The sequence below is a fragment of the Lachancea thermotolerans genome (assembly GCF_000142805.1).
Source record: "Lachancea thermotolerans CBS 6340 chromosome C complete sequence".
Lineage (NCBI taxonomy): Eukaryota > Fungi > Ascomycota > Saccharomycetes > Saccharomycetales > Saccharomycetaceae > Lachancea > Lachancea thermotolerans.
Window position 1 is genome coordinate 157463 of NC_013079.1, and position 22786 is coordinate 180248.

Below are 22786 nucleotides of genomic sequence, written 5' to 3' on the forward strand. Positions count from 1 at the left end.
GTTCCGGCTAATGCCAAATTATTTCCGTGGTCTCACCCGTAGCTTACTATCCTGCTTTTGCTTCTCTTTCCTGGACAAGCCGCAGAATAGCGCTATGGCACTCACCGTCCGCAATTATAAAGAGCGGGAAGCAATTCAATCCGTAATAAATGATATATGAGTGTGTGGTTTCTTAATCGCAACAGAACACGAGTAGCGTGAGTCTGGGCTGGGCGGTTGAGAAAGACAAAAAAGTCGGAATAAGGCCTTTAGTTGAATCTGAGAAATTAACCTGAGGCTGCTCTCGATTAGAAGTACCGAATTTAACTCATTTTTGGTTGCTTTATCAAATCCCCGAATATTTCTAATTTGCCAAGAGTACCTGCCTCTACAATTCGAAGCGCTTATTGAGTATCTCAATATCTCCCGACACGAAGCGCTCATGAAATTCATAAAATACAGCAATTAGTGGTCTTCCAGGGAGGGATTTACCAGGATTATCACACTTCATAAAACCTCCGCAACACTCCCCCTGGGGAAATAAATAAAGAGACGCGAACAGTCATCGACCCTGGCTTTGCCTTTCACCGAAAAGGTTCACAAGTTTGTCGACCTCGCACAATAACGGCAATACGCAAGAGCCGCCGAGCTCCCCCTTTGCGCGTCAGTAATGATACTGTGTGCTTCCAACGTTTTTGAGAAAATGGCAATTGGGCAGACAGCAGATGTTGATCTGCATTTCTCTCAATCGGACGATGCTCCTTTTGCCAAGCGAGAGGTACACTGTGCGCTCGCTGGTGCCAAAGACGCTGGCGGCAGTAACATCCTTATCCATACATGGGCGTCCAAGACGCTAGCTAAACACTTCAGACCAGCTCGCTCACACTCTAGCGGGACAGCTTGACAAATAGAATGCTGCTAGATCTGACCATAGAAATTTATCTTCAAGGATATTACCCGTGGCACTGACACGGGCAGGGCTTGGCATCGCCCATGCGAGTACTGAAGTATTCATCGAGTTAAGACATAAACAAACGTTAAGAGTGACTTAAATCCGGCTCCCGAGAAACAAAAGTCAGTTCGGCATTCTCTGGGTAGCAAGAACATCCTGAGCAACACGGAGACAGACGCTCAATTGGAAGTTCGCTAGCCATAACTCGCACCGGATCTTCCTATTTCTCTTTTTAGAGCATATTCAGAGCATACCAAAAAACAAACATGGAAGGCGTCAAGAAGAAGTGGAAGGAGCTGCTGTACTCTTTTAGCACCAACGACCGCTACGCTGACTACAACGAAAACCAAGGCACAGGCATCAGCAGGGTCTCTGCTGGCTCGGGGAGCGCCGCGGCCGCGGCGTCCTCTTCGCAGATCCAGCTCACAGACTTCGTGGACGGCCACGAGTCGAGCAACGACGGCGTTAGCGAGGCCATGCTTGCCTGGAGACACATCGAAGCTTGGGCGTCCGAGAACCACTCAGATCTCTACGCTACCCTCAGTGAACCCTGCACCCGCAGTGACATTGCGAACGCCGAGAAAGATCTCGCTATAATCTTCCCCGCATCCGTGCGCGCCTCGCTCCGTTTACACGATGGCCAAGAGGACTTAGAATCCCTGACAGGCACGTCTGGCTTGATTTTCGGTCTTCAGCTCATGCCATTGGACCAGATTGTCCAGATGACCATGACCTGGAGAAGCGTGGCTGAAAACATGTCCAAGAAGAACAGAAATTCGTCACCCGTTCCCTCCGGTAACGGTTCTGGCATTGAGATGCCTAATAAGTCCGCCACACCCCAGACTCTCAAGACTAAGGGCTACGGCAAGCTTGACTCCCAGGACTATCCCAACACAAATCCCGGCCTTCAACGTGATATTTCTCATAATTCCAACAAGCAATTCAAAATGAACTCCATCCCAAGACAAGGTTCGGTACCTCAAAATGCCATCCAGCCGACTTATGCCAATGCCGGTTGGATCCCACTAGTAACTGATAACGCCGGTAACCATGTTGCCGTGGACTTAGCACCTGGCCCCAAGGGTGTTTATGGACAAGTTATTCTGTTTGGTAGAGAATTCGACACAAAATATGTGGTTGCCAACAACTGGGGAGACTTTTTGTTGGCATTTGCCAACGATCTGGAGAAAGGAAACTGGTATATCATGGACGCAGATGATGATTACCTCAGTGGCGAAGGTGACCTGGTCTTTAGAGACAAAGAGGACGACGGTCCAGTCGTTGACTACTTTGATGTGCTAAAGGCCAGAACTCATGCGGCGCTACAGCGCCAGCACAGCAGCACGGGTAAAGAACAACCTGAATATACTCAGGCTCGGAAAGTGTCACGCGGTGCCCCTGCCGCGGCTGGGGAGAGCTCAACTATGATTGAAGTCTCTCCCGTTGTCAGCAGCGATAACGCCAACCCAGACAAGAAAACCGTCGAAAACACCGTCATAGAATCTCCAGCCAACTCAACTCAAGCTTCAGTGGCAGGCCTGAAAGTCGAGGAGGAGCCCAAGGAAACTAAACCCGAAGTGCAAGAGAGCTCCAAGGCTTCAGACATGACTCAAAAAGACGAAAAATTGGAGGAAGAACCCTCAAAAGACGCTAAAGTTACTCAGCAGCCATCCGAAGTCAGCAAAGAAACAAAAATCACAAGCGGCGCTGCACAGGAATCTGCTGATGAGCAAGCTAACACCAGCAATACCGAAATCCCACCGGAGACAGCGAGCGTAAAAGAATTAAAAGAAGAATTTGAAAGCGTTGCATTATAATTCTTGCCAAAAAGGCCTCTGGAAAAACTCTGCTTTTCATGATTCAAACATTAGAATTTCGAATACGGTTTCCTTTTTTTTTTGTTGTAGTAGTGGTTTCGGAGAATAGCTCTGATTGTTGTTTATGTAACTTAATCTACCATATAACTCGCTGAGGGTTGACTTCATCCTCCCACATGAAAGAGCGGAGGGCAAAAACACAGAGAGTTAGCACGTTTATGCACATAAACCAGCCGAACTCAAGGGCAAGTCTCTTGCAATATTTCAGCTCGCTCTCTGATGGCGAATTGTCCAAAATGCTGTCAGAGGTAGGTGTTACAAACAGTCTCCAGAAAAAGTAGGGAAGGATATAATACCGAGGTTCAAAGAGAGGGGAAGGGACTACGGTCATAAATGTGCAAATGATCAATGCTGTCCAAGAAATGTGGGTAAGTTGAACCGGAAGTTCCACTGGGCTCTTAATCTCGATGGGTAAAATTGGGTGGAAATGCATAACTTTCTGTCTCATAATTTCAATATAATTCAACGTCGAGAAGTGATAAATCCAGGGCATCAACAGATATTTGAACCAAAAATTTCTGGCAATGACTTTCTTGAATAAATAGAACGTGTAATGGCGATTATCAGCAAGTAGAAAGGGGTGGACAACGCTGAAAAACCTTATTACCAGCATAATCCCCAAAAGCTCCAGAAATGTTCTAAATTTTTTAGCTTGAACCCTGAAGCGGTAGTAGTCTAAACCTGCTTTCGAGATCCACAGTGGTGCACTGAAAAACGCGATGAAGGTAATACAATAAAACATCTGGGTCAGATGAATTCCTGCTGTATGATTGTCTTTATCGCCTAATGTGAGGGACCGGTTGTAAATAACGAACATAGCGAAAAGCATAAGGTTCAAGCCGTATGGCAACACTACTTGCTTGAAGTTCTCCAGGGCATGAATTATAAATTTCAGGTAGTTGTTGAAGTGTACGTTGTTGAAGTCCTTATGGATAAGTGCCCTTCTCTCTATGACCACTACCATGATAAATATGTTCCACACAATGTTGGTTTGCCTGAAGAGACAACTAACGAGTGCACTCAAAGCACTTAGCCAAATGCTGGTAGTCTCGCCGAAAGGTAAAGTTATGGCCAGTGTTAAAGACTCAAGAATGAATATCGAAGACCACACATCTGTGTAATACAAGTAGTAATATGAGGCCATTAACGGGAAGCATATCAGGGAGGCTGGCCAGAATCCTATCGCATTAAAGAGAAAAAGTGGCCTCAAAACTACTAACGGTAGTATAATCATGCCGCCAAATAGGTTTGTGAGCCTGAGAATTGTAAGAGAACTCCATGAAGTGAGTAGTCGCAGCCACTTGTAATTAAGCCATCCGAGAACATAAAGACCGGGAGGCGTTGTAATTTTCGGGTCCCATGTTTTCCAGTTGCCCCCAATGTACTGGATGGTTTGCTTTACATGAAAGACCTCGTCTATGAATTGATATGGAACAACCGAGTTGGCGAGTTTAGCGAAAGTTACCCCAAAATAAACCAGCAGAATAGGCCATACTATTAGGTTGAATAGAAATCCGGCCTCAACCTCGTGTAGGATTTCATTCTCAAGCTTTTCTTCAAGTGTGAGCTCTTTTTCATCCTTAGTATCCATTATGGGTAAAGATGAGTGGATCTGGGAAGCTCAAATGTTGCAAAACCAATCTCGTAAGTAATCAAGAGCTCTCTAGATTCTTCGAGAGCTATCAGTGGCTTTGTGATTGTCTTTTATTTGTCTGTTCCGCTTTCTTCAATTTCTTTGCCCTCTCAGCTTAATTTGGTTTTCGATGGTCAATTCAACTTAAACTTCTCAATGGCAGAAAAAAGAGGAAGCAACATCCGCGGGCAACATCTTTGAAGATCTGCTGGTTACATGAACCGAGTTGTTTATGGTCTCCTGCTAACTTTGGTGTTGAATGTCGTACGGGGCCAAAGCTTTTGGCCCGCGCTATCGAGCGACTCACTAATAGCCCTGCGATCACAGAGGGATGTCTTGTCCAATATAAGCATCGATAAGGTCCCTATGGTTGGAGTCCAGCTCAATGAGGTTGCTTTTAGAGGCACAAGCAATGAAACTGAGTCACTGGAAATTTTGGCATCGCTTTTGAACGTGGGAGTTCAGGCCTACATGATGGATATTGAATTCGATGAATCTTATAACCTTACAATTTCGGGCTCGGACACGAGTCTTGGTACGACGCTATCTACCTTCAAACGTTTCATAAGCTCCAGCAACAACTACCTGAATGCCGACATGCTAGTTTTGTTGCTGCGGCTTAAACAAAATACAAACACAAGCACAAAGGGTGCTCCATCTAATTTCCCCAACATCACTGCGATCTTAGACCTTTATCTGGGCAGCTCGACCCTTTACACCCCAAGCCAGTTGGCTTATGATCGTTCTTCTGGCAATGTTGCGCCTTCTTATGGGAATTTAAATTCTCCAGACTGGCCTAGCTTAAATTATTTCCTATACAGCATTCAAAAGAGAGCAGTTGTGTTTTATGTTGATACTGCCTCTTCAGATGCTCTGCAAAGTCCAGCAATCTTCAATGCCTCGAATTTGAACTACGAAACCTCGAACACGCCCATAGTTTGCCCGCTCACCAATAATGCGCAAGTGCTTAATACCTCAAGTTTGAGCTGGAGGTTTTTACAGAAGGACTATTCCCCAAGTGACATAAGAGAGTACACGATGTGTGGATACTCTCCGATAATTGATAATAAATACAATCCAAATTCGATAAACACCATCTCCAATGTACTTGAAAACAGCTTACTTTGGTCTTGGGCCTCTAACGAACCAAATACTTCCGATGACACCAGAAGTAACTCCACTTCTCTTGTTGCCCGCAGATGTGCTGTTGTACATTATACAAAGTCCAATTCCTCAAGCTACTGGACTGTTGCGAACTGTTACGACCGCAAACGTGCTTTGTGCAAACGTGATGGCAACGATTTTGAATGGGCTGTGACTCAAGAGGGTGCGAGCTACTTTTCACATCATGACCAAGACGGAAATGGTTTTTGTCCCGACAACTTCTCGCTCTCGTTACCTCAAACAGCCTTGCAGGAGAAATCTCTTGACAACTATCTTTCTCAACTGAGCCCCGAAGGCTGGGAAATTTGGATAGATCTAAACTCAGTATCAGTTCCGGATTGTTGGGTACCGGATGGGCCGTATGCTAGCTGTCCGTACCAGAAGGAAGTCAGTACTAGAAATTTTGTTTCAATGATAACGCCTGTTTCAGTTTTTGCTGCGGTTACAATACTAATGCTTATTATGCTTAGCTGGCGAAGGGTTCCCATACAGGACAATCGAAAGCGTTGGAAGAGAGTCATTAACTCGCATCTGGGTTCCAAAGCTGAGGGCGTTCCAGCATAGTAACCTACTTAAGATCGGAATACCTTTCATAAATGACATTAGCGTTAGCAATATAGAGCTTGTATAGCGGTACCGATCTCTAACATAACATATTGTACTATTTGTACGAAGGCTTGCGTGCAGGACTTGCATACCTTAAGACTTTTCTCGTTAACCTCCTTCTTTTGAATGCATCGTCTACCAAAAACTGATCATCAATTTGCAGGTTTAGGCACCGTTCAGTTGACCATCCACCAACATTATAATCAATCTCCCAAACTGAATTAGCATCAAATGACCATGTCAATGGAGGACAGACACATTCCAGTTCATCTACTCCAGGTGGCAAAACTTGGGCTTTTCGAAAACTATCGCGAGGATCGAAGACGCTACTCGAGTACTTTACGAAAGACCAATTGTTTGAAAGTGCTTCTTTCTTGAAAATTTCAAATATCTCAATGACTCTGACCTCTGGTTGCTCATCCAAAATTACATCGTAGCGTTCTGTTCTTTTCAACGCTTCCTTCCCTCTGTCAAGCTGTTCCTTTTTGACAACCTGGGCTAGTTTTGGCCGAACTTTGGGATGAATTGCAACCATACTCAACCAAGCTAGTGCTGCCAAAAGCGCACTCCAATTGATAAAAGGTGAGATAATTCCTGAGAGGAGAAGTGCTCCAAGGCCTGCAAGAAACAGAACTGTCGACCTGTGCTCATCTTTAAATCCCGCAGTACCATACACAAACCTTTCGATACTGTTTGATAAAGAAACCATCGCCGACATGCTGTTTTGTAGGTCTCTTAAGTTGACAACAAATTCCATACTTTGTTTGATATTATGGGCTTTTTTGACGTCCTGGGGATCAGCTTCCAAGTTATAGTCGTACTCACGAATATCTTCATTGAGATAGTTATGAGTTCTCTTTCCTCCACTAGTAAGCGAAACGATAAGGGATCTCCCGTACTGTTTTCGAGAGAGGAAATTTGTTCTTCTGGGAGGGTGCCTATGCATGTAACCTGGAACCATAAGTCCGTACAGGACATAAAGCAAAGGAATGACTGCTAAGTATATTGGATTGAAGCATATCATAGTTACCATAATGAGCATTGTGATCGTTCCAGAAGGGTTCCGCCAAGCAACTAAACGAATGACGGAGTCCTGAAGCTCGAAAATTGATCCTAATTTAGTAGTCAGGATTTTCAGGTTGGAAGCGAGAATTGTAGCAGATAGCTTCTGCCTTCTTTTCCGATCTGGGTCATTGAGTCGTTGACTGAAATGTTCTCGTTCGGGAAAGTTCTCGGGTAATATAGTAGATATCATTTTGTCCAGCAAAATATCAATGAAATGTTCCTGAGTTCCTCTTGTGCGCTCAGATTTAGGCTTTTCAGCCATCTTTTCTGGTTCAGAAGTTTGTGAGCTGCCTAACTCACTGCCAAGTTCGTATTCCTGTCTAAAGTTTTCGTCCTTCCAAAACCCATCTGAACTTTCTGAGGGCACAAATTGGGCAAACTGATCATAATCTTCATCGATAGTAATCCCGTCGCTTGCCTTACTCGATTTGAGCCTTTGGTAAGCTGCTTCGAAAAATGAACTTGCTACACCATGGATTAAATCCCGGTTGGAGACCCTTTTGAACGTACTATCGTCATCCTCTTCAGGAACCGCATGATTTTTATTAGCATACTTTCGCGCCATAAATCCACCAATGATCGAGTCGCGGCGCCCGCGTGTGACAGGCATCTCAGTCATTGTTGTGTTTTCGTCGCTTGTTCAGAACCCCTCAGCCCTACTTCTGCGATGACTTGAATTTCAGAAATAATTACTGGCGCTATCTAATTAGGGTTTTATTATATCTTGTACATTAGACATTTCAAAAGATGTATTTGTTTTTTATAGCTCAAAGGCAGCGTACTGTGATTATCTGATTAATTCCCGGTTTTTATGAATGCCTTCCGTGTACTCTATTAGATCGCTTCCGTATATTCCTCGTTCCTGTGCCTCGAAAATGGGACAATCTTGGAGGTTCCACAGCTCATAAAATCGAACTGTTTCATCGTTTGTGGCAACACATATGGAACTATGATCAGGCGATGCTGCAGCACTCAATACTCGAAGAGACGTGCTTGAGTGCACCTCGATAGTCGGTGTCATTGCTGGATACGAGTACACCGAGACCAGAGTCGGCTTCTCCACATCACCGAAACCGAAGGTTGCAACTATCTGTTTTTGCCTCAGGGACCATATGAGCGATGTTATCTGGCCTGGCGCTTTTGTTTCTTTCATAAGTGTGCCTGATCGAGTGTGCCAAAATCTGATATTTCGGTCCTTACTTCCTCCGCCGGTGGCCAGCAGTGACCGAGACCAGGGACAGAATGCCACTGCCTTCACAGCTGCTTTGTGTGGAAGCAAAAACTCCATTCGGGGATTTTTGAGGTCAGAAATATCCCATATTGTGCAGGAGTTGTCGTTTCCTCCGACCGCTAACTGAGTGGCTGTTCCGTTGATTGAAAGACCTGCATTGAAGGGAGTTAGTAAAAGCGAGGGTTAAAGGAGTAACTTTATTTGGAAATAAGAGGGTGTTTCGAGCTTATAAATACCGCAAACTTGTTGGCCCTGTGCTCTGAATTTTGATATAGAACAAAGTGTTAAAGGTTGGTTCAGGAAAGCCATGCTTTTCTCGTTGGTACGTGAGACCTGTGGTATGGAAAACTCGCTACCCTCTGGCACTTCGTCTGCACTTATTTCTTGCTTTGTAAAATTCCGATTTCCCACATAATCCTCACCGAACTGTCCTCTCTCAGAGGATATAAGATGAGCATAATCTGGCTTTATTTCAATAGCGTGAATGTTCCCGTTCTCTTGTCCTACTAGCATTACTGATCTGTAATTTTTTTCTAACCATTGCACACAGCATATTCCTTGTAGGCTTCTGTCAGAACTCACACTAAGAGGTTTGTAGCCGCCCTCGTCGGAAGGTTCTTCGTCCTCAACCTGATCATATAGAAGGAGCCTTCCCTGTTTAGTGCCCACTAACAAGTACCTTTCAAAGGGTGAAAATGACACACAAGTCACAAAGTCGTTTCTTAGCTGCAGATATGAGTAGTGAAGAACGTTTACTGCGCCCCTTGTGTCAGACCATAAATAGACCGCGCAGCCTAGTCCAACTGCTATGTTTCCCGTCTTTGGAGACCATGATACAAGATTAGAGTAGAAATCATTCCTTAGCGAAGGCGCATCAAGCACTCGGAATGGAGTGTATGACTTGGCTCTTGTGGCAGGCCTCTGAAATGCGGGGACGAGGCTTCTTGTTCTCAAACTATGTGAAAAAGCTTGGGAAGCCAAGTACGGTAGAACCAAACGCGGACAGAGTACTGACAGTAGAGGGTCGACTCTAGAGTGGTTTGCACTATACTTTGTCGCAATTGTGTTTGTTTTTGTTAAGCTAGCGGCAACAGCGGCTTCCAAAGGCGAAAATTGGTAAACCCTCTCTGTTGATTGGAACCCCAAAGCATCAGCCACGTACCTACGGTAAAGCTTCTGGAAATCGCCAACGCTTGCGTCTTCTTTGCTGCTGGGAGGTTGCGTATTACTGGGAACAACAGAATTATAATGTCGGGTTGTTCGGAGATCGGTGAAGAACCCTGGCATACTGAGATGCGATGGTGAAGGGGAAGCTTCGAGAACATGCTCTGTACTATCAAAGTCAAGTGTTTTCAGCCTTTGAGCTGCGCGGAAAGCACTTCCGGACGCCAGCTGTGGGATAAACCGGTCCGTAATGTCGCAAGAGCGGCCATCCGTATTGCCTCCCCTAACGCGCTTGGGAGTTATAAATGCCGCTTTGTCGCTACCTGTTCGGATCTTAGTATGGCGCTCGGTACCTTTGGTACTTTTCTGCCCTTTTTTATGCATTCTATGGGTGGTACGTAGGGTGTCACTGGCTCGGTTATTAGGGAAACGGCGTTGCCGGTCGAAACCTGTTGGTCCCGCACAGTAGTCTATAGCAAACACTGGGTGAGCAATCTCGAGCAGTTGGAAACAAAAAACAGCTCCGGGATAACTGTTTTTTAGAATCGGGTGTCCCTGTAACTGCGATTTGTCGGTTGTTTATTCTGTGGTTTAGAATGTGTTGAAAAAACTGTCACTGACATTATCACTAACGTTCGGACTTTGTAAACATAAAAAGAGCTACACTAACAGAGCTTAGACTAAGCTATAGAGTGCCACCGACTCGATACATGCTCTGGTTTGAAGTTGAAGCAACTTTGCGAGTGTTTCTTTCGAATCATTGATGGGCTTTATCATCAACAAGAGAATGTAAACGCGAGAGCATTAACATCCAATGAGTCTGCAGCATTCTCTAAGTCTTCGGGCCAATCAACGAAGCCTCACCAGCGATTTCTAGTACACATGGGCTACTTCCGCCAAGGACAGTTTATCTGCAATGGGAAGTTGAACAGTGAGCTTATTGGCCATGCCCATGATAGCCATCTTACTGCACCCAAAAACTCGGGTACTACGTGAAGTTAACTTAGTCCTTCAAAGCTGCCTACAAGGCGTATTGAGGCAAGCTGCTAGGGCTTAATTAGATGAAAGTGTCCTGTTGGTTACAAAAACTCATATGCTTGAGGCCAGACTCGTTGCGATTTTACCGAATGGGGACTCGACCCTTCCACTAAGCGCAAATTGGGAGGCTGTTTATAAGCGAAGGCCTGCTAGGGTTATCGCTGTTACGTGGTCAGCCTCCCGGTACGAGAAGCGGGAGATTGCGCGCCTCAGTGAACTATCTACGTACACGTGACATTCTAGTGTTTATATAACTAAACTATGCATCACACGTAAATCAAAGACGCACCCCGACGAGATCACAAACAAGCTGTGATGAACACCAGACCTCCCATCGTCGCATCCAATCCTGTGAGCGATGGCAGATTCCTTGGGGTCAACTTCAATCAGGATTATTCATGCTTCAGCTGTTCCACGCAAACGGGCTTCATGGTTTTTAATGTCGATCCGCTAGAATGTAAACTCTCTAGGCAATTCAGCAACGGTAATGCAAGTGGTATAGCAACTACTAGGATGCTGTACCGTACCAATTACGTTGCTCTTGTTGGAGGGGGCAGAAAGCCGCGCTACCCGCCAAACAAACTAGTCATTTGGGATGACCTACAGCAGCGCGAATCCATCACTCTTAGCTTTATGTCCGCTGTTAAAGAAATGTTTTTGTCGCGTGTGCACATTGTAGTGGTCTTGGAGAACTCGATAGAAATATACGAGTTCAGCGCAAGCCACAAAAGATTAATTTCGCCACTGGAAACCTGCGCTGGCGCAGCAGCTGATTTCGTGGTTTGCCAGCGTACGATGCGCCGGTTGTCAGCAACACAAGCTCAAGCCTCCTCCGGAAATATCCCTCAAACAATAACAAAAGGCATATTGGCGTTTCCATCGGCAAGGAATCCTGGGCAGGTCCAGGTAGCGGATCTATCCCACCTTCAATCCAGTGAGATTGAAGAAAGAGCAGCTACTCAATTGCCCACTTCAATCATCAAAGCGCATAAAACACCTATAAGACTTATAAAGCTGAGCCCCAATGGTTCTATGGTCGCAACATGCTCTCAACAAGGAACAATAATTCGCATTTTCAGTACGCAGAATGGCTCGCTTTTGGGAGAGTTCAGAAGAGGATTAGATCGCGCAGATCTTTACGAAATGGCATGGAGCCCACGCAGTAATCGTCTTGCTGTGGTGAGCGATAAGCAAACCTTGCATATCTTCCAGGTCACCGACGAAGACGGGGATATGAAGAACAAGACTCACGTCTTGAAGGATGTGCCATTTTTCTGGAAGCCTAAGTACCTCGATTCTACGTGGTCTATGTGTTCCTTGCATTTGCGTTCTGCGCTGAAGGGCAGAGACTCCATGAACGACCAAGACTTTTACAACGACAGATGCAAGCTTGGTTGGTGCCAAGAGGGAGACGAAGATTCCCTAGTACTCATATGGAAGCAGAGTGGAGTGTGGGAGAAATATGCCATACTGGAGAAGGAGCCCAAGACATATGCGGTGAACGAAACCCTGCAAACGTCTGTTACAGCGCAAAATCAAAACAAAAAGCATTGGGAAATTGTGCGCGAAAGCTGGAGAAAATTGTGATGAACTCTGTCATTATGCAACTACATAAAAGAAAGTCAGTCACTTAAGTGAGTGCTTCCACCAGCAATTTGCAGTCGTCATTTTCATGAAAATACACGCCATGGTAGTTCTGGGAAAATCTTGCGCAGTCATCTTCTGAGTTAAATGCCATGAAGGTCAAGGTACGGCCCGTCGTGGGATCCCAGTATAACTTGAAGCAGTGCTTGATGTCGTACAACCAGAATCTGTCCATGATGTGGTAAGGTCGTAGATCCGAAGGGAAGTTCCAAACCAGCAGCGATTTTGTCTGGAGAGGCTCTACCGTTTTCCTAATAGTTTCTAATGTTAGCTCTGGGGTGCCAGCACCCCTACCTGAACGTAATGTATGGAAAAAGCTCTCGCGAGAGTCGAATGCAGCGAGCAAGTTACGCGCGTACAACCCATATCCAACTTCAGGGTTCTGGGAGCTGGACTGTGTAAAATGCGGCCTTACGCCGTCCACACGGCTAAAGGTGATGTATTTTCTGTAAGCCTCCATTGTTTTGTGGTCGGGGAAAACAAGCCTGTACTTGTCTCTGAACTGAAAGTACCTGGGGTCACGCACCTTGAGCACTTCGAAGTCAAGGACAGAGCTTGCAACAGCGCGAGTAGAGAATCTCGTCTGCGGCAGCAGGTCCACAAAATCTGACTTTGCCAAAAGAGGGTTATACGATTTCAGTTCTAAGATCCTAGGCTTGGCGTATTTCAGTTCTTCGTCCTCGCTCCCGTGTCCCCTAGCTGCATTGTGGGCAGCGGGATACGAGCCAACCACGTTGCCCGTGCTTTTCAGTTTCCCAAGTACACTCTTCACGACTTTGCTAGAACTCATGGGGTTGATGCGCAGCTCGAGTGTCCTAATGTTACCTGCCGGCGCATTATCACGCTTCTGTTCGTAATCTGTCAAGCTCATCGAGAGCTTTATGATTTTATTACCCGGCCTGACTTTTGAAAAATATATAAACGGGTGGCGTTTTCCTAAGTACACACTCTTCATGCCACTTTTAAAAGAACAAGGCCTGCGTCGTTTCCCTCATTACGGCAAGATCAGCATCAGACTAGCGTGTTCGCTTTTGCGAACGCGCTAACCTATATCGAACATGGTTCTTGCCTTTTACCAGAACCATCCGGGTGCTGTCTTCGCCGGGACCGATCTAGCAGTGCTCCATATTTTTTGGAACCTTCCCTTTTTCGTTGGCTTAACTGCGGCGTTGTCGCTGCGAGTTTGATGGAACCAAGTGGAACTCATTCAATCCCTTAGAGCTCCCAATGAGTCCATTGGCGCGAGTTATCGGATGTTGTGAGTAACCCTAACACAAAGACCCTTTCTTCACAGACTGAGTTCGCAGCACTGCACGACGTCTGGACCGTAACTAACATGTATAGCTGTCCTAGATTGCCGCCGTTTGTAAGCAGGACGGAGTGATTGGCACGGGTCCCATATCCCAGGGAACGTGGCTACCACTCATCCTTGAAGCGATAGCGCGGTGGAGATTTTGGCCGTTCTCCCTTATCTTGTGCTATCTTTGGGGCCGGCAGTTGGCCTTTCCGCTTAATTTGGCGTTTGTGTTTTTTCGCATACCGCTCTGTTTCCCCAAAGAGTAATTTTATTCTCGCGGTTGACTTTTACGGTTCGATGAGGTACCTGATTCGACCTGAAAAAAAACAGTGAAGACCGATGAAATGATGGAATCGATTCTTTCCATCAGAGACTAGTTAAAGGTTCGAGAGACCTGGTCAAATCAGAGGCTGTGACGTTCAAACTGTGGAGATGATTACCACGTCAATCGAGAGACCCACCACTACTGTGTTCTTGGCACCTCCCAGGATTTTCCGCAGAGCTGACAGCTCCACCAACTCCGGCTCATCTACCTCTGAATCGTCTTCGAAGGCGTCATCAACGAAATGCGGTAACGGCTCAAAGTGTACTTTGCCGGCAGACCGCACAGAATCTGCGACGGTCGCTGTAGCAGTTGTGGTGCCGGTCGTGGTGGTGATTTTGGTGCTTGGCTTCGTACTTTGGAAAGTTTGGAGAAGAAGCAGGAAAGAAGCCATGGAAGACAATGACCCAGACTTCGATGGCGACGGTGAATACATGCCCGCCGCCAATGCTGGATACGAGCTGAAGGAGAACAGCGTGCCGACTTCTGGCAGTAATTTCGATGACTACGAATTTAAAAGCCAAGGATATCCGGCAGATGCCGGGTACGCGGGCTCTAACTACTATAAGCCCCCTATCGTGGACCCTTTCCAACTACCAATGAGCGATGACGCAGGCGACCTGAGGACTTTCGCGCGGTCTATCCAAAACAACGAGTTTGATGGGTACAGACTAGCTTCTCATAGTGCTAGTGAGCTCTCTCTTTCAAACCCAACCGGCGGGTTTCACAGACCCCAAACCTTTATTCAACAGGGGCGTTCAGGCTCTTTTACCAGCAGTAATCTAATGTCCGTTGAATCTGCTGACAACGTGGCGAGGATTAACGATGGGCACATACAAGACAGTATGCCGCAAGCGACACAAGCAGAAGAAATGGCTAGCGGGGAATCAGGTGAGTATGCTTCAGATGTCGAAAACAGCCCTATCAAAAATGCGCGCGCTGAAGTCGCACAAGGCTATATAGGTGACTCTGCGGGGCTGGATCCAGAAAAAAGCTTCAAAGGGAGCGCATCCATTGAAAATGACAAGGCTTCTTCGAACCAGAGCTTTGTTGATGCATGTTTGAATGTGAGCAAGACTGGAATGGAAAAGGGTTCTGAGTATGACGACGATTATGAAATACACAACTCAAAGGAGGAAGAAAACATCAAAAGGATGAAGAGCATATATGAAGTTTACCTTGATAGGAACGGAACTGTTAGAACAGTCAATCCTCCCTCGAAAGAAACCGAAGAAGAACTGGGGGCTCACGAGGAGGGCTTTGCAGCTTCAGAGTCGCTTCCAGCAGGCGCTTCCTTCCAAATTCATGAAGCAGCTGAGCGCCAAAAACAGCTAGATGCAAGTAACGCTGGAGTTGTGCGCGATGAGCTGCAACTACCCGGTCAAGGAGAAGAGACGGTTGCTCGTACCAGAGCCGCCTCTTCCATATACTCGGAATTGCCTGCAATGCCTCAACAAACCGCCCAGGCAAACCAGTACCGCAGACAGGCACCATATGAGCAACCAGCTCAATATGAATACCAGCCTGAGTACTACAATGACCCCAATGCTGTTTACTCATACCAAAACCAAGCGTACATGCCTCAGCAATACCACCACCCACAGGCCTTGGAAAATATTGAGGAGCTTCCTAACCCTTCCAGCCTTCCATTCTCCGCAACCACATCCTCGCTGACTTCTTACAACAAGAAAGCTGGTAGATCATTGACACCCGGCGGTATGCCCGTGTATAATGGCACCAAAGTCAACCCTATCGACCACCCTGAACTTTTCTACAGCCAATCGTCGCTAGTGGACGAGCAACCTGCGTACGCGCAACAAACTCCAAGTCAAGGTCAGGTTCTGCCACACCATCTGAGACAGAGTGTCGTGATGACCAACCCAGCGCAGCTCTCGCACCCTACTCTCTTTAAGCCTGCTGGATCTTTCAGAAACTTCAGCGCGGCGAATTCGAGGAACAACAGTATGACGTCTCAGCACAGCGTTCAACAGCACCAAACCCAACTGGCACACCAGAGGGTGAGCGGTATCTTGGACGATCATGACACTGTCCAGCCTCCGAGACTGGGGGGGATTCTACCTCACAGCGGGTCGCATGATGACTTACGGAGACAGCTGGGTTCTTCAGACAACTACAACGTCTCCTGATGAGGCACTGGGTTAAAGGTTGATGTTTCGGTTTGTAAAGGATTTAAGTGATTGTACATAGCATTATATTATATATTGTCCATGAATGCGCGATGCAGTTGAATTTCCCGGAGCGCGTTTTCGGCTCTATGCAAAATCGAAGTCGTCGATCTGGTTCCTGTACCTGAGGATGGTTTTCTTGATCTTGGAGCTGTCGACCCACGTTACGTAGTCCTCCATGCTGCGGGTGACGAGGTATGCCGGGTCAGTTATGAGGTTGGGCCCCACTCTAATATGACCCTGCTCGATGAACTTCACAGCATCTGATAGAGTCTCCGCCATCTTCAAGCGGTGCATTATCACGGGAAGGCGCCTTCTGCAGATGGCACTGACGGTGACTTTGTTTTCGAGATCTGAGATTTTCGACTTGGTCGTCAGGATGCCCATGGCGTACAACTTTTCGAGTAGGAGCTGTTCGTGCTTGATCCTGAACGCATCCGATGGTGGCAGAAGCGACAATTTGTGAGAGAGCCGGCGCACGTCACCGCACAGCTTATTGTACTTGTGGTAGTCTTCTCTGTTCTGGATGTGATACGTACGCATCACCTGCGTGTCCCTGTGGCCCTGGTCCTGCTTCCAGTCGAGGAAGTCGACCTTCTTCAGCAGCTTTTGCTCATGGTGCTTGAGTTTTCTAACCATTTTTGATCTAGGAGCTTGTGGTTATTTAGTTGTGCGGAAGCTGGTTGACAAGACCTAGCGATGAGCTGTGATGGTTAAATGCATTTGACATTATTAGGATGCTTCGAAAATTTTCAGGTTTCGTCATTAATGATGGTGTATGATCTACAGAGTATTAGCCATCGCTAGAGCGTTAGACTCTGAACCTGCAACTAACCTGTACCCTACTAGCCGATTGTGTGTTGGTTTGTGCTTGCAATGAATTATAGCTCCCTAGCAAGTGCTCCCGGCACTCTCAGTCTGCCTCAAAAACGACATTAAGAACTTTGGGCAAGCTTGGATCTTGCCGAGCGCAACAAGGCTGCTTGAACGCTTCCGCTAAAGGGAACAATCAGGAGGCTTCTCTCACCCTTGAAAGCTGGGAGCTGTCTATCTGCATCGAAGCTTGGCGTTGAGAGCCCTCTCGCCAAAAGTGGAAATGTCATTACCTTTCCTGGGACTGTTCCAGATGGGGAAAGTCAGCACAGGTTCCTTATCTAGTAACAGCCACCGAAACGGATCTCCTTCCATATCTGGACCTACTACCTTGTTGGGATGGCTTACACGTGATCTTCCCCGGAACTGTAAAAATTTGAGACCTTCACAAGCTAGCAAAATCATCGTGAACAAGCGCCAAACAGAGCGCTCTAGCCAGTATGATCGGCGGCTGCAGTGGTTTCAAAGCATTGGGTAATGCTCTCTCGAGAAGATGTTTTAGTCAGTCGCGCACCGCGTGGTCGCACATAGGATCGCTGCCTGTGTACACAACGCGGGACACTAAATTCGAGATCGGCGAGCTGAAACCGGCGTATGTGATAAGAAAGGGCAACAAGTCTCTGAAGCTCTCACAGATATACTCTGTAACCGGACCGCGTGGCTCGCTGTCCATGCGGGTGCCGGAGTTTGTGTCCGTGGACCAAGACGCGGAGAACGGGAAGCTCACGGTGTCTGTGCGGGACGAAAGCGACAAGATTCAAAAGTCACTATGGGGAACCGTACGGAGCCATCTGCACAACCACATTGTCGGCGTCAATGAAGGCCACATGGCCGTGCTCAGATTCGTCGGTACAGGCTACCGGGCGCAGCTCGAGCAGGACGGCAAGTTTGTCAGTGTCAAGGTCGGTGCGTCGATCATGCAGGGCCTCCCTGTGCCAGAGGGCATTACTGTGAAATCACCCGCCCCGACATCACTAATCGTTGAAGGCTGCGACAAACAGCAGGTTTACCTGTTCGCGGCCAACCTGCGCAAATTCCACCCTCCAGAGCCCTACAAGGGCAAGGGGATTTACATCAATGATGAAAAGATCACCCTCAAGGACAAGAAGATCAAATAAGCGCCATAGCACTGCCCCTGTACATAGAAGCCCGACCTGTATTTAGCTGAGATTAGATCACGTGGGCATTGCCACAAATAGCACTATTCACGAACAAATTTAGCCAGATTCCAGCAAGTAAAAAATTTTGGTAGGTACAGGATGAGCGCAGCGGTCGAGCCAGCAGCATCCGGAGCGAACCTAAAGAAGCGGGCTTGAGATGAGTTCCTTGGTTTCTAGATTGTTCAAAAGCCAGGTGCGCTTTTCGAGTGCAAAAGCCTCGCTCGTCGCACCCTCCGTCGTTAACACAATTCAATCATCGGCGCCCGTGATCAATCACTGCCCAGAACAAGCACAATCAAGAAAAAGGTTGCCCAACAGATGTGGAGCCCTAAGCTTAAAGAGAGGAATGATACCCTATTTTGATGAGGCTAGCGGAAACAGAGTCGCTGCTACCGTGTTGGAACTAAACAACGTAGAGGTTATCATGCACAGAAATCTCAAAGACAACGGGTACTTCGCGTGCCAAGTTGGATTCGGCAGCAAGCATCCATCCAAGGTTTCAAGGCAGATGCTGGGTCACTTTGCGTCGAAAATCGTGAACCCAAAGGAGAAAGTCGTCGAGTTCCGCGTCAAAGACCAGTCTGGGCTGCTTCCCCTCGGTACCCTGATAAAGCCTTCTTTCTTTATGCCGGGCCAATATGTTGATCTTAGGTCCATTAGCAAGGGCAAAGGTTTCGCTGGTGTCATGAAACGCTACAACTTCAAAGGTCTAAAGGCGTCGCATGGTGTTTCTGTTTCTCATAGAAAAGGTGGTTCGTACGGTCAAAATCAAACGCCCGGTCGTGTGCTTCCAGGGAAGAAAATGCCGGGCCATATGGGTGTACAGCAGGTCACCATTCAAAACTCCCAGATCCTGAAAGTTGACGATGAAAACGGTGTTGTAATTGTCAAGGGCTCAGTGGCTGGTCCAAAGGGTGGCTTTGTTAGAATTCAAGATGCTATCAAGAAGGCCCCTAAATTCTAGCTTCTACCCTATGCTCAGTTGCAAAGTCTCATTCATAAATCGTGTATATAGGCATTTAATAAAAGATCGCACATGAATAATCTCTGCAACTGGGCACTTAATGACGTGAAGTTATGCGAGATGTATTTTTTGATTTTTAATTAACTTTTGAAACAGATGTCACCGAAATATATAATATTGTTTAAAAACATAAACCTGCTAGCAGATCAGTCTTCAAGTTCGGATGGTTTCAACAAACCGCCAACTGCGGCAGCTCTCTCCTTCTCCATCCTTGTTTTTTCTTCCAGTGCCCTTTCTTTATCCTCAGCGAACAAATAGTCGGTAGGATCGCCGCCAAATTCTTTAATTTGCACGAGGAAGTCTCTCAGAGTAGCAGAAAACTTCGCAGGGTCTTGGTATTGTTTGATCAGCGCGCTGATGAAGCTTGTCACTTGCTCTTGACTTAAATGCGGGAAAGCGCCGTTCAGCATCCCCGCCAGATAATTCGCAAGGTATAACTGATTAGTAGTTCCTTCGGGAACATCGCCTGGTTGATATAATGGGACCGCGATTTTGTTTTCTTGCACCAAGGAGATTAGCCTCATTAGCAATAGCGATTGCTTCGAGAACCCAGACTTGTGGTCAGAGTCAGTTAGAACATAGAAGGTTTCGCTTATGAAAGTGAAGTAGAAGTTTTCATAAAATGCATTAGAGAACGGCGTTGAGCCCATTGCCTCGATGTTTTTTATTAGGTCCAGGGCCAGTTGCAAGCCGTTGACTTCCACGTCTCTGTTGTTGTGTTTGAAGGCCCAGCAAATCGCATCCACAAATAGCTTGAAAGCAGCGGAGGGAAGTTCTAGCAATGCATTGAATGACCTGCTGTTTATTTCCTTCAGTAGTCTGTAGAACTCAACACGGTGTTCGGGGTACTCGGTAAAGTCTTTGTTGATCATGTCCAATGTACATTCGAACACGCTTTGCAGAATCAAGATAACACCACTTGGAATCATATGGCCAACCTTGTGAACAACCGTGGTCATACAGTTCAAAACTTCGGCATCTCTTGCGTCAGGCACATTGTTCATGTAGTCTTCAAGAACCGCGTTTAGCAAAGGTTCCACTAAGACTTTGACCACCTCTTCAAGGTTCTTGGCGTGAGAAATGTAAAATTCAACAAGCTTTAAAACTTCCTTCTTGATGGTCCTTAACCCACGAACCTTAGGCGTCTTGGTGGCAATCAAACCATCTTTAGCAACCTGGACAGAAATCATTGAAGACACTGCCCTGTAGAGTTGAAGCATGTTGTAGTAAATATGGCCCAACTGAGGGTAGAATTCAGCCCCCATTGTGGAGCATACAGCGACGTTTGTCTTCAGAATGTTGGCAATAATCTTCACAGTTTCGGGATCCAATAGCAGGTCAGGGTTGGCGGCAGATTGCTCCACAATGGCATCCCATGCCATATTTGGCAGTTGCATCAAATCAGCTAAAAGGCGCTCTCTTTCAGTGGCGTTTCTTTCATCTGAGATAATTATACCGCATGCTTTGTAAAAAGTATGGACTTGCTGAGGCTGAAGGTCGGCAGTCGTTGACTGGATTTCTCTAATGATTGTGTGAATAAACGGTTCGGGTTCATTGGGTTGTTGTACTCCGAAATGGTGCTTACACTTTTTAACGATTTTAATGAAAGTGTCACAGGCCATGTCCTGTACACCCTCGTGAGTTTCATGCATAAATTCGAATAACTTGATAACGACGGTTTTCAAGAATTTCCAGTGAGCCTTAAGGAACCGCGGATATTGGCCAACGACGTACATGATATTAGAAGCAACGACGGCTTTATTGTCTTTCCCACGCTTCTTTTCAGTCAGCGCCAAGAGGTCTTTAATGACAGTGACGACAAACCTCTTTTCAGTCTCTTCGCTCATGGTACCAGAAATTGAACCAATGGCCCAACACAAGGTATTAATATTGTGCCAAGACCACTCAGAGCCATCAATTTGCCGAGCTAGCTTGTTTATCATGATGTCTTCAGTGTCTACGACATCCAAATGTGTCAGGTACACGAGAACCTCTCTTTCTGACTTGTAAAGTTGAATAGTGTCAGATTCCTTAACAAATTCTCTGACAATTTCACCTTCGTCGTTCTCCACAATCAAAACCTCTTCTGGTCTGACCATTGATTCGATCACCACCCATCTGAGCTGGGAGCATATCCCGTCATAAATGTGCTTTTTCAGGGGAAATCTTTTCAGAAACTCAGGGTTAGGAGCACCGCCTGATGAGTTGATCGCTTGTGAACCAACTGATAGTTTCAAAAGTGGATTCAGCTCCGCAACGGGAAGCGTCTGAACTTCTTGGAACAAATGAGCGACCAGGTGGTGCCAGTAATCCAGCGTCGTCTTGAACAGTTCCCGCTCATCAATCTTAGACAGTTGGATCAAGTATTGATGAGCAGTTAACAAAAGCTCTCTAAGCCTTTCATCGCTCTCAAGCAAGGCACGATGGCGTGCCAAGTACGTTGTTAAAAGCATGGCGAAGTCTTGTAGGAATGACTGATCTCTTCCGTTTGCAGTCGCGTACGTAGCCTTCAGATCGGCTGTAACAGGAACGACGTTGTTCCCAACTTGCTGAAGTGTGTTTTGAAAAAAAAGCACAGTTTGCTCGGCGATCTTGGGGTCATTTTGGGGGATTTCCAAGTTTGAGATTTCTGTTAAGCATTTTATCGTAACTGCTCTAGTGTCGGAAGACATTAAAAATTTGGTACTCAGTAGGTCCAAAAGATTGGAGTTGTAAATGTAATGATAAGGAATCCAATGCAAGTATCTGAGTAAGGACTCCAATGCAGCAAGCACCAGCGAGGTGGTCGATCCGGCGTCCATGACCTGGAAACACAACTTGAAAATTTGCTCGAATTCCTTGGACATGGAGGTTTTCAAGTGCAAAGCCTTGGCCTGGGTCATTTGCTCCGCGGAAAAATCGAAGACTTCTTCAGAAAGAAGCTTGAGAATGACCATGTTGTTTTCACAAACGTTAACGGACGACTGGGAACTCTGCACCAATTCTGGGATGAAGTCGGGCCAGTTCTGCGGCCATTCTTGCTTTAAAATCTGCACCAACGTCAGATCGGACTTGTTAATTAGGTTTTTTTGGCTCTGGAAAACGGCATCGTCTTGGCACAGCGAAATAATCATCCCCACAATAAAATTACGGATCCCTACGCGGTGCTCAGGTGGCAAAAGCTTCCACTTCGTGTTGATCAACTTGTCGAGAATAGAAAGCCCGATGAACTTGGTCTGTGGATTCTGGGAAAACTGCAGGATCTGATCCGCCCGCTGCCAAGAGTCAGGGTGGTCCTGGAACTTGGTCAGCACTTCTTGCGCCTGCTTTTGTTGCACACCTGAGCCCTTGTAGAACGTATCTACTACCTGGTCTAAAGCATTGATGTCCAAATCTTGCGTAAAGTCTAAAATTGACTCCATTGTCGATCGGCCTCTAATCACAACTATTTCGTAAAGTTAGCTCAGAACTCTCAGCCTTAAAGTGATCAAAAAAAAACAGGTTTGATGCTGCTCGTTAGGTCACACCTGCGAGGTTCTAAGTATTAGAAAGAGCGCTTATTATGCCTTTGCAAATCCAAGGTGAGGGATCT

The 22786-nt window shown here is 46.4% G+C and overlaps 13 protein-coding genes and 1 non-coding gene across 14 annotated transcripts; 8 read left to right on the forward strand and 6 right to left on the reverse strand.

Moving 5' to 3' along the window:
* Positions 1 to 649: 649 nt before the first annotated feature.
* On the forward strand, positions 650 to 883 carry KLTH0C01738g (KLTH0C01738p; the record flags this gene model as incomplete). Its single annotated transcript, XM_002552258.1, has 1 exon — positions 650 to 883. The coding sequence occupies one exon, from the start codon at positions 650 to 652 to the stop codon at positions 881 to 883; it is 234 nt and encodes a 77-aa protein (XP_002552304.1).
* A 314-nt stretch (positions 884 to 1197) lies between these two features.
* SMI1 (Smi1p) lies at positions 1198 to 2748 on the forward strand (the record flags this gene model as incomplete). Its single annotated transcript, XM_002552259.1, has 1 exon — positions 1198 to 2748. One exon carries the CDS (start codon positions 1198 to 1200, stop codon positions 2746 to 2748), a length of 1551 nt encoding a protein of 516 aa, XP_002552305.1.
* A 136-nt stretch (positions 2749 to 2884) lies between these two features.
* On the reverse strand, positions 2885 to 4399 carry DIE2 (dolichyl-P-Glc:Glc(2)Man(9)GlcNAc(2)-PP-dolichol alpha-1,2- glucosyltransferase; the record flags this gene model as incomplete). Its single annotated transcript, XM_002552260.1, has 1 exon — positions 2885 to 4399. The coding sequence occupies one exon, from the start codon at positions 4397 to 4399 to the stop codon at positions 2885 to 2887; it is 1515 nt and encodes a 504-aa protein (XP_002552306.1).
* Positions 4400 to 4657: 258 nt separating this feature from the next.
* MTC6 (Mtc6p) lies at positions 4658 to 6169 on the forward strand (the record flags this gene model as incomplete). The annotated part of the gene is made up of 1 exon (XM_002552261.1): positions 4658 to 6169. One exon carries the CDS (start codon positions 4658 to 4660, stop codon positions 6167 to 6169), a length of 1512 nt encoding a protein of 503 aa, XP_002552307.1.
* Positions 6170 to 6266: 97 nt separating this feature from the next.
* On the reverse strand, positions 6267 to 7895 carry PEX28 (Pex28p; the record flags this gene model as incomplete). The annotated part of the gene is made up of 1 exon (XM_002552262.1): positions 6267 to 7895. The coding sequence occupies one exon, from the start codon at positions 7893 to 7895 to the stop codon at positions 6267 to 6269; it is 1629 nt and encodes a 542-aa protein (XP_002552308.1).
* Positions 7896 to 8063: 168 nt separating this feature from the next.
* On the reverse strand, positions 8064 to 10055 carry AMA1 (Ama1p; the record flags this gene model as incomplete). The annotated part of the gene is made up of 2 exons (XM_002552263.1): positions 8064 to 8659; positions 9056 to 10055. 2 exons carry the CDS (start codon positions 10053 to 10055, stop codon positions 8064 to 8066), a joined length of 1596 nt encoding a protein of 531 aa, XP_002552309.1.
* Positions 10056 to 11024: 969 nt separating this feature from the next.
* HSV2 (phosphatidylinositol-3,5-bisphosphate binding protein HSV2) lies at positions 11025 to 12296 on the forward strand (the record flags this gene model as incomplete). The annotated part of the gene is made up of 1 exon (XM_002552264.1): positions 11025 to 12296. One exon carries the CDS (start codon positions 11025 to 11027, stop codon positions 12294 to 12296), a length of 1272 nt encoding a protein of 423 aa, XP_002552310.1.
* Positions 12297 to 12339: 43 nt separating this feature from the next.
* Positions 12340 to 13308, reverse strand: PET54 (Pet54p; the record flags this gene model as incomplete). The annotated part of the gene is made up of 1 exon (XM_002552265.1): positions 12340 to 13308. The coding sequence occupies one exon, from the start codon at positions 13306 to 13308 to the stop codon at positions 12340 to 12342; it is 969 nt and encodes a 322-aa protein (XP_002552311.1).
* Positions 13309 to 13346: 38 nt separating this feature from the next.
* SNR7 lies at positions 13347 to 13510 on the forward strand. The gene has a single exon (XR_002432179.1). It is a non-coding gene; the product is annotated as a U5 RNA (small nuclear RNA).
* A 572-nt stretch (positions 13511 to 14082) lies between these two features.
* KLTH0C01936g (KLTH0C01936p) lies at positions 14083 to 16119 on the forward strand (the record flags this gene model as incomplete). The annotated part of the gene is made up of 1 exon (XM_002552266.1): positions 14083 to 16119. One exon carries the CDS (start codon positions 14083 to 14085, stop codon positions 16117 to 16119), a length of 2037 nt encoding a protein of 678 aa, XP_002552312.1.
* Positions 16120 to 16245: 126 nt separating this feature from the next.
* On the reverse strand, positions 16246 to 16797 carry IMP3 (snoRNA-binding rRNA-processing protein IMP3; the record flags this gene model as incomplete). The annotated part of the gene is made up of 1 exon (XM_002552267.1): positions 16246 to 16797. One exon carries the CDS (start codon positions 16795 to 16797, stop codon positions 16246 to 16248), a length of 552 nt encoding a protein of 183 aa, XP_002552313.1.
* A 674-nt stretch (positions 16798 to 17471) lies between these two features.
* Positions 17472 to 18149, forward strand: MRPL6 (mitochondrial 54S ribosomal protein uL6m; the record flags this gene model as incomplete). Its single annotated transcript, XM_002552268.1, has 1 exon — positions 17472 to 18149. The coding sequence occupies one exon, from the start codon at positions 17472 to 17474 to the stop codon at positions 18147 to 18149; it is 678 nt and encodes a 225-aa protein (XP_002552314.1).
* Positions 18150 to 18348: 199 nt separating this feature from the next.
* On the forward strand, positions 18349 to 19155 carry MRPL9 (mitochondrial 54S ribosomal protein uL3m; the record flags this gene model as incomplete). Its single annotated transcript, XM_002552269.1, has 1 exon — positions 18349 to 19155. The coding sequence occupies one exon, from the start codon at positions 18349 to 18351 to the stop codon at positions 19153 to 19155; it is 807 nt and encodes a 268-aa protein (XP_002552315.1).
* Positions 19156 to 19361: 206 nt separating this feature from the next.
* On the reverse strand, positions 19362 to 22616 carry CRM1 (exportin CRM1; the record flags this gene model as incomplete). The annotated part of the gene is made up of 1 exon (XM_002552270.1): positions 19362 to 22616. One exon carries the CDS (start codon positions 22614 to 22616, stop codon positions 19362 to 19364), a length of 3255 nt encoding a protein of 1084 aa, XP_002552316.1.
* Between the last annotated feature and the right edge of the window lie 170 nt (positions 22617 to 22786).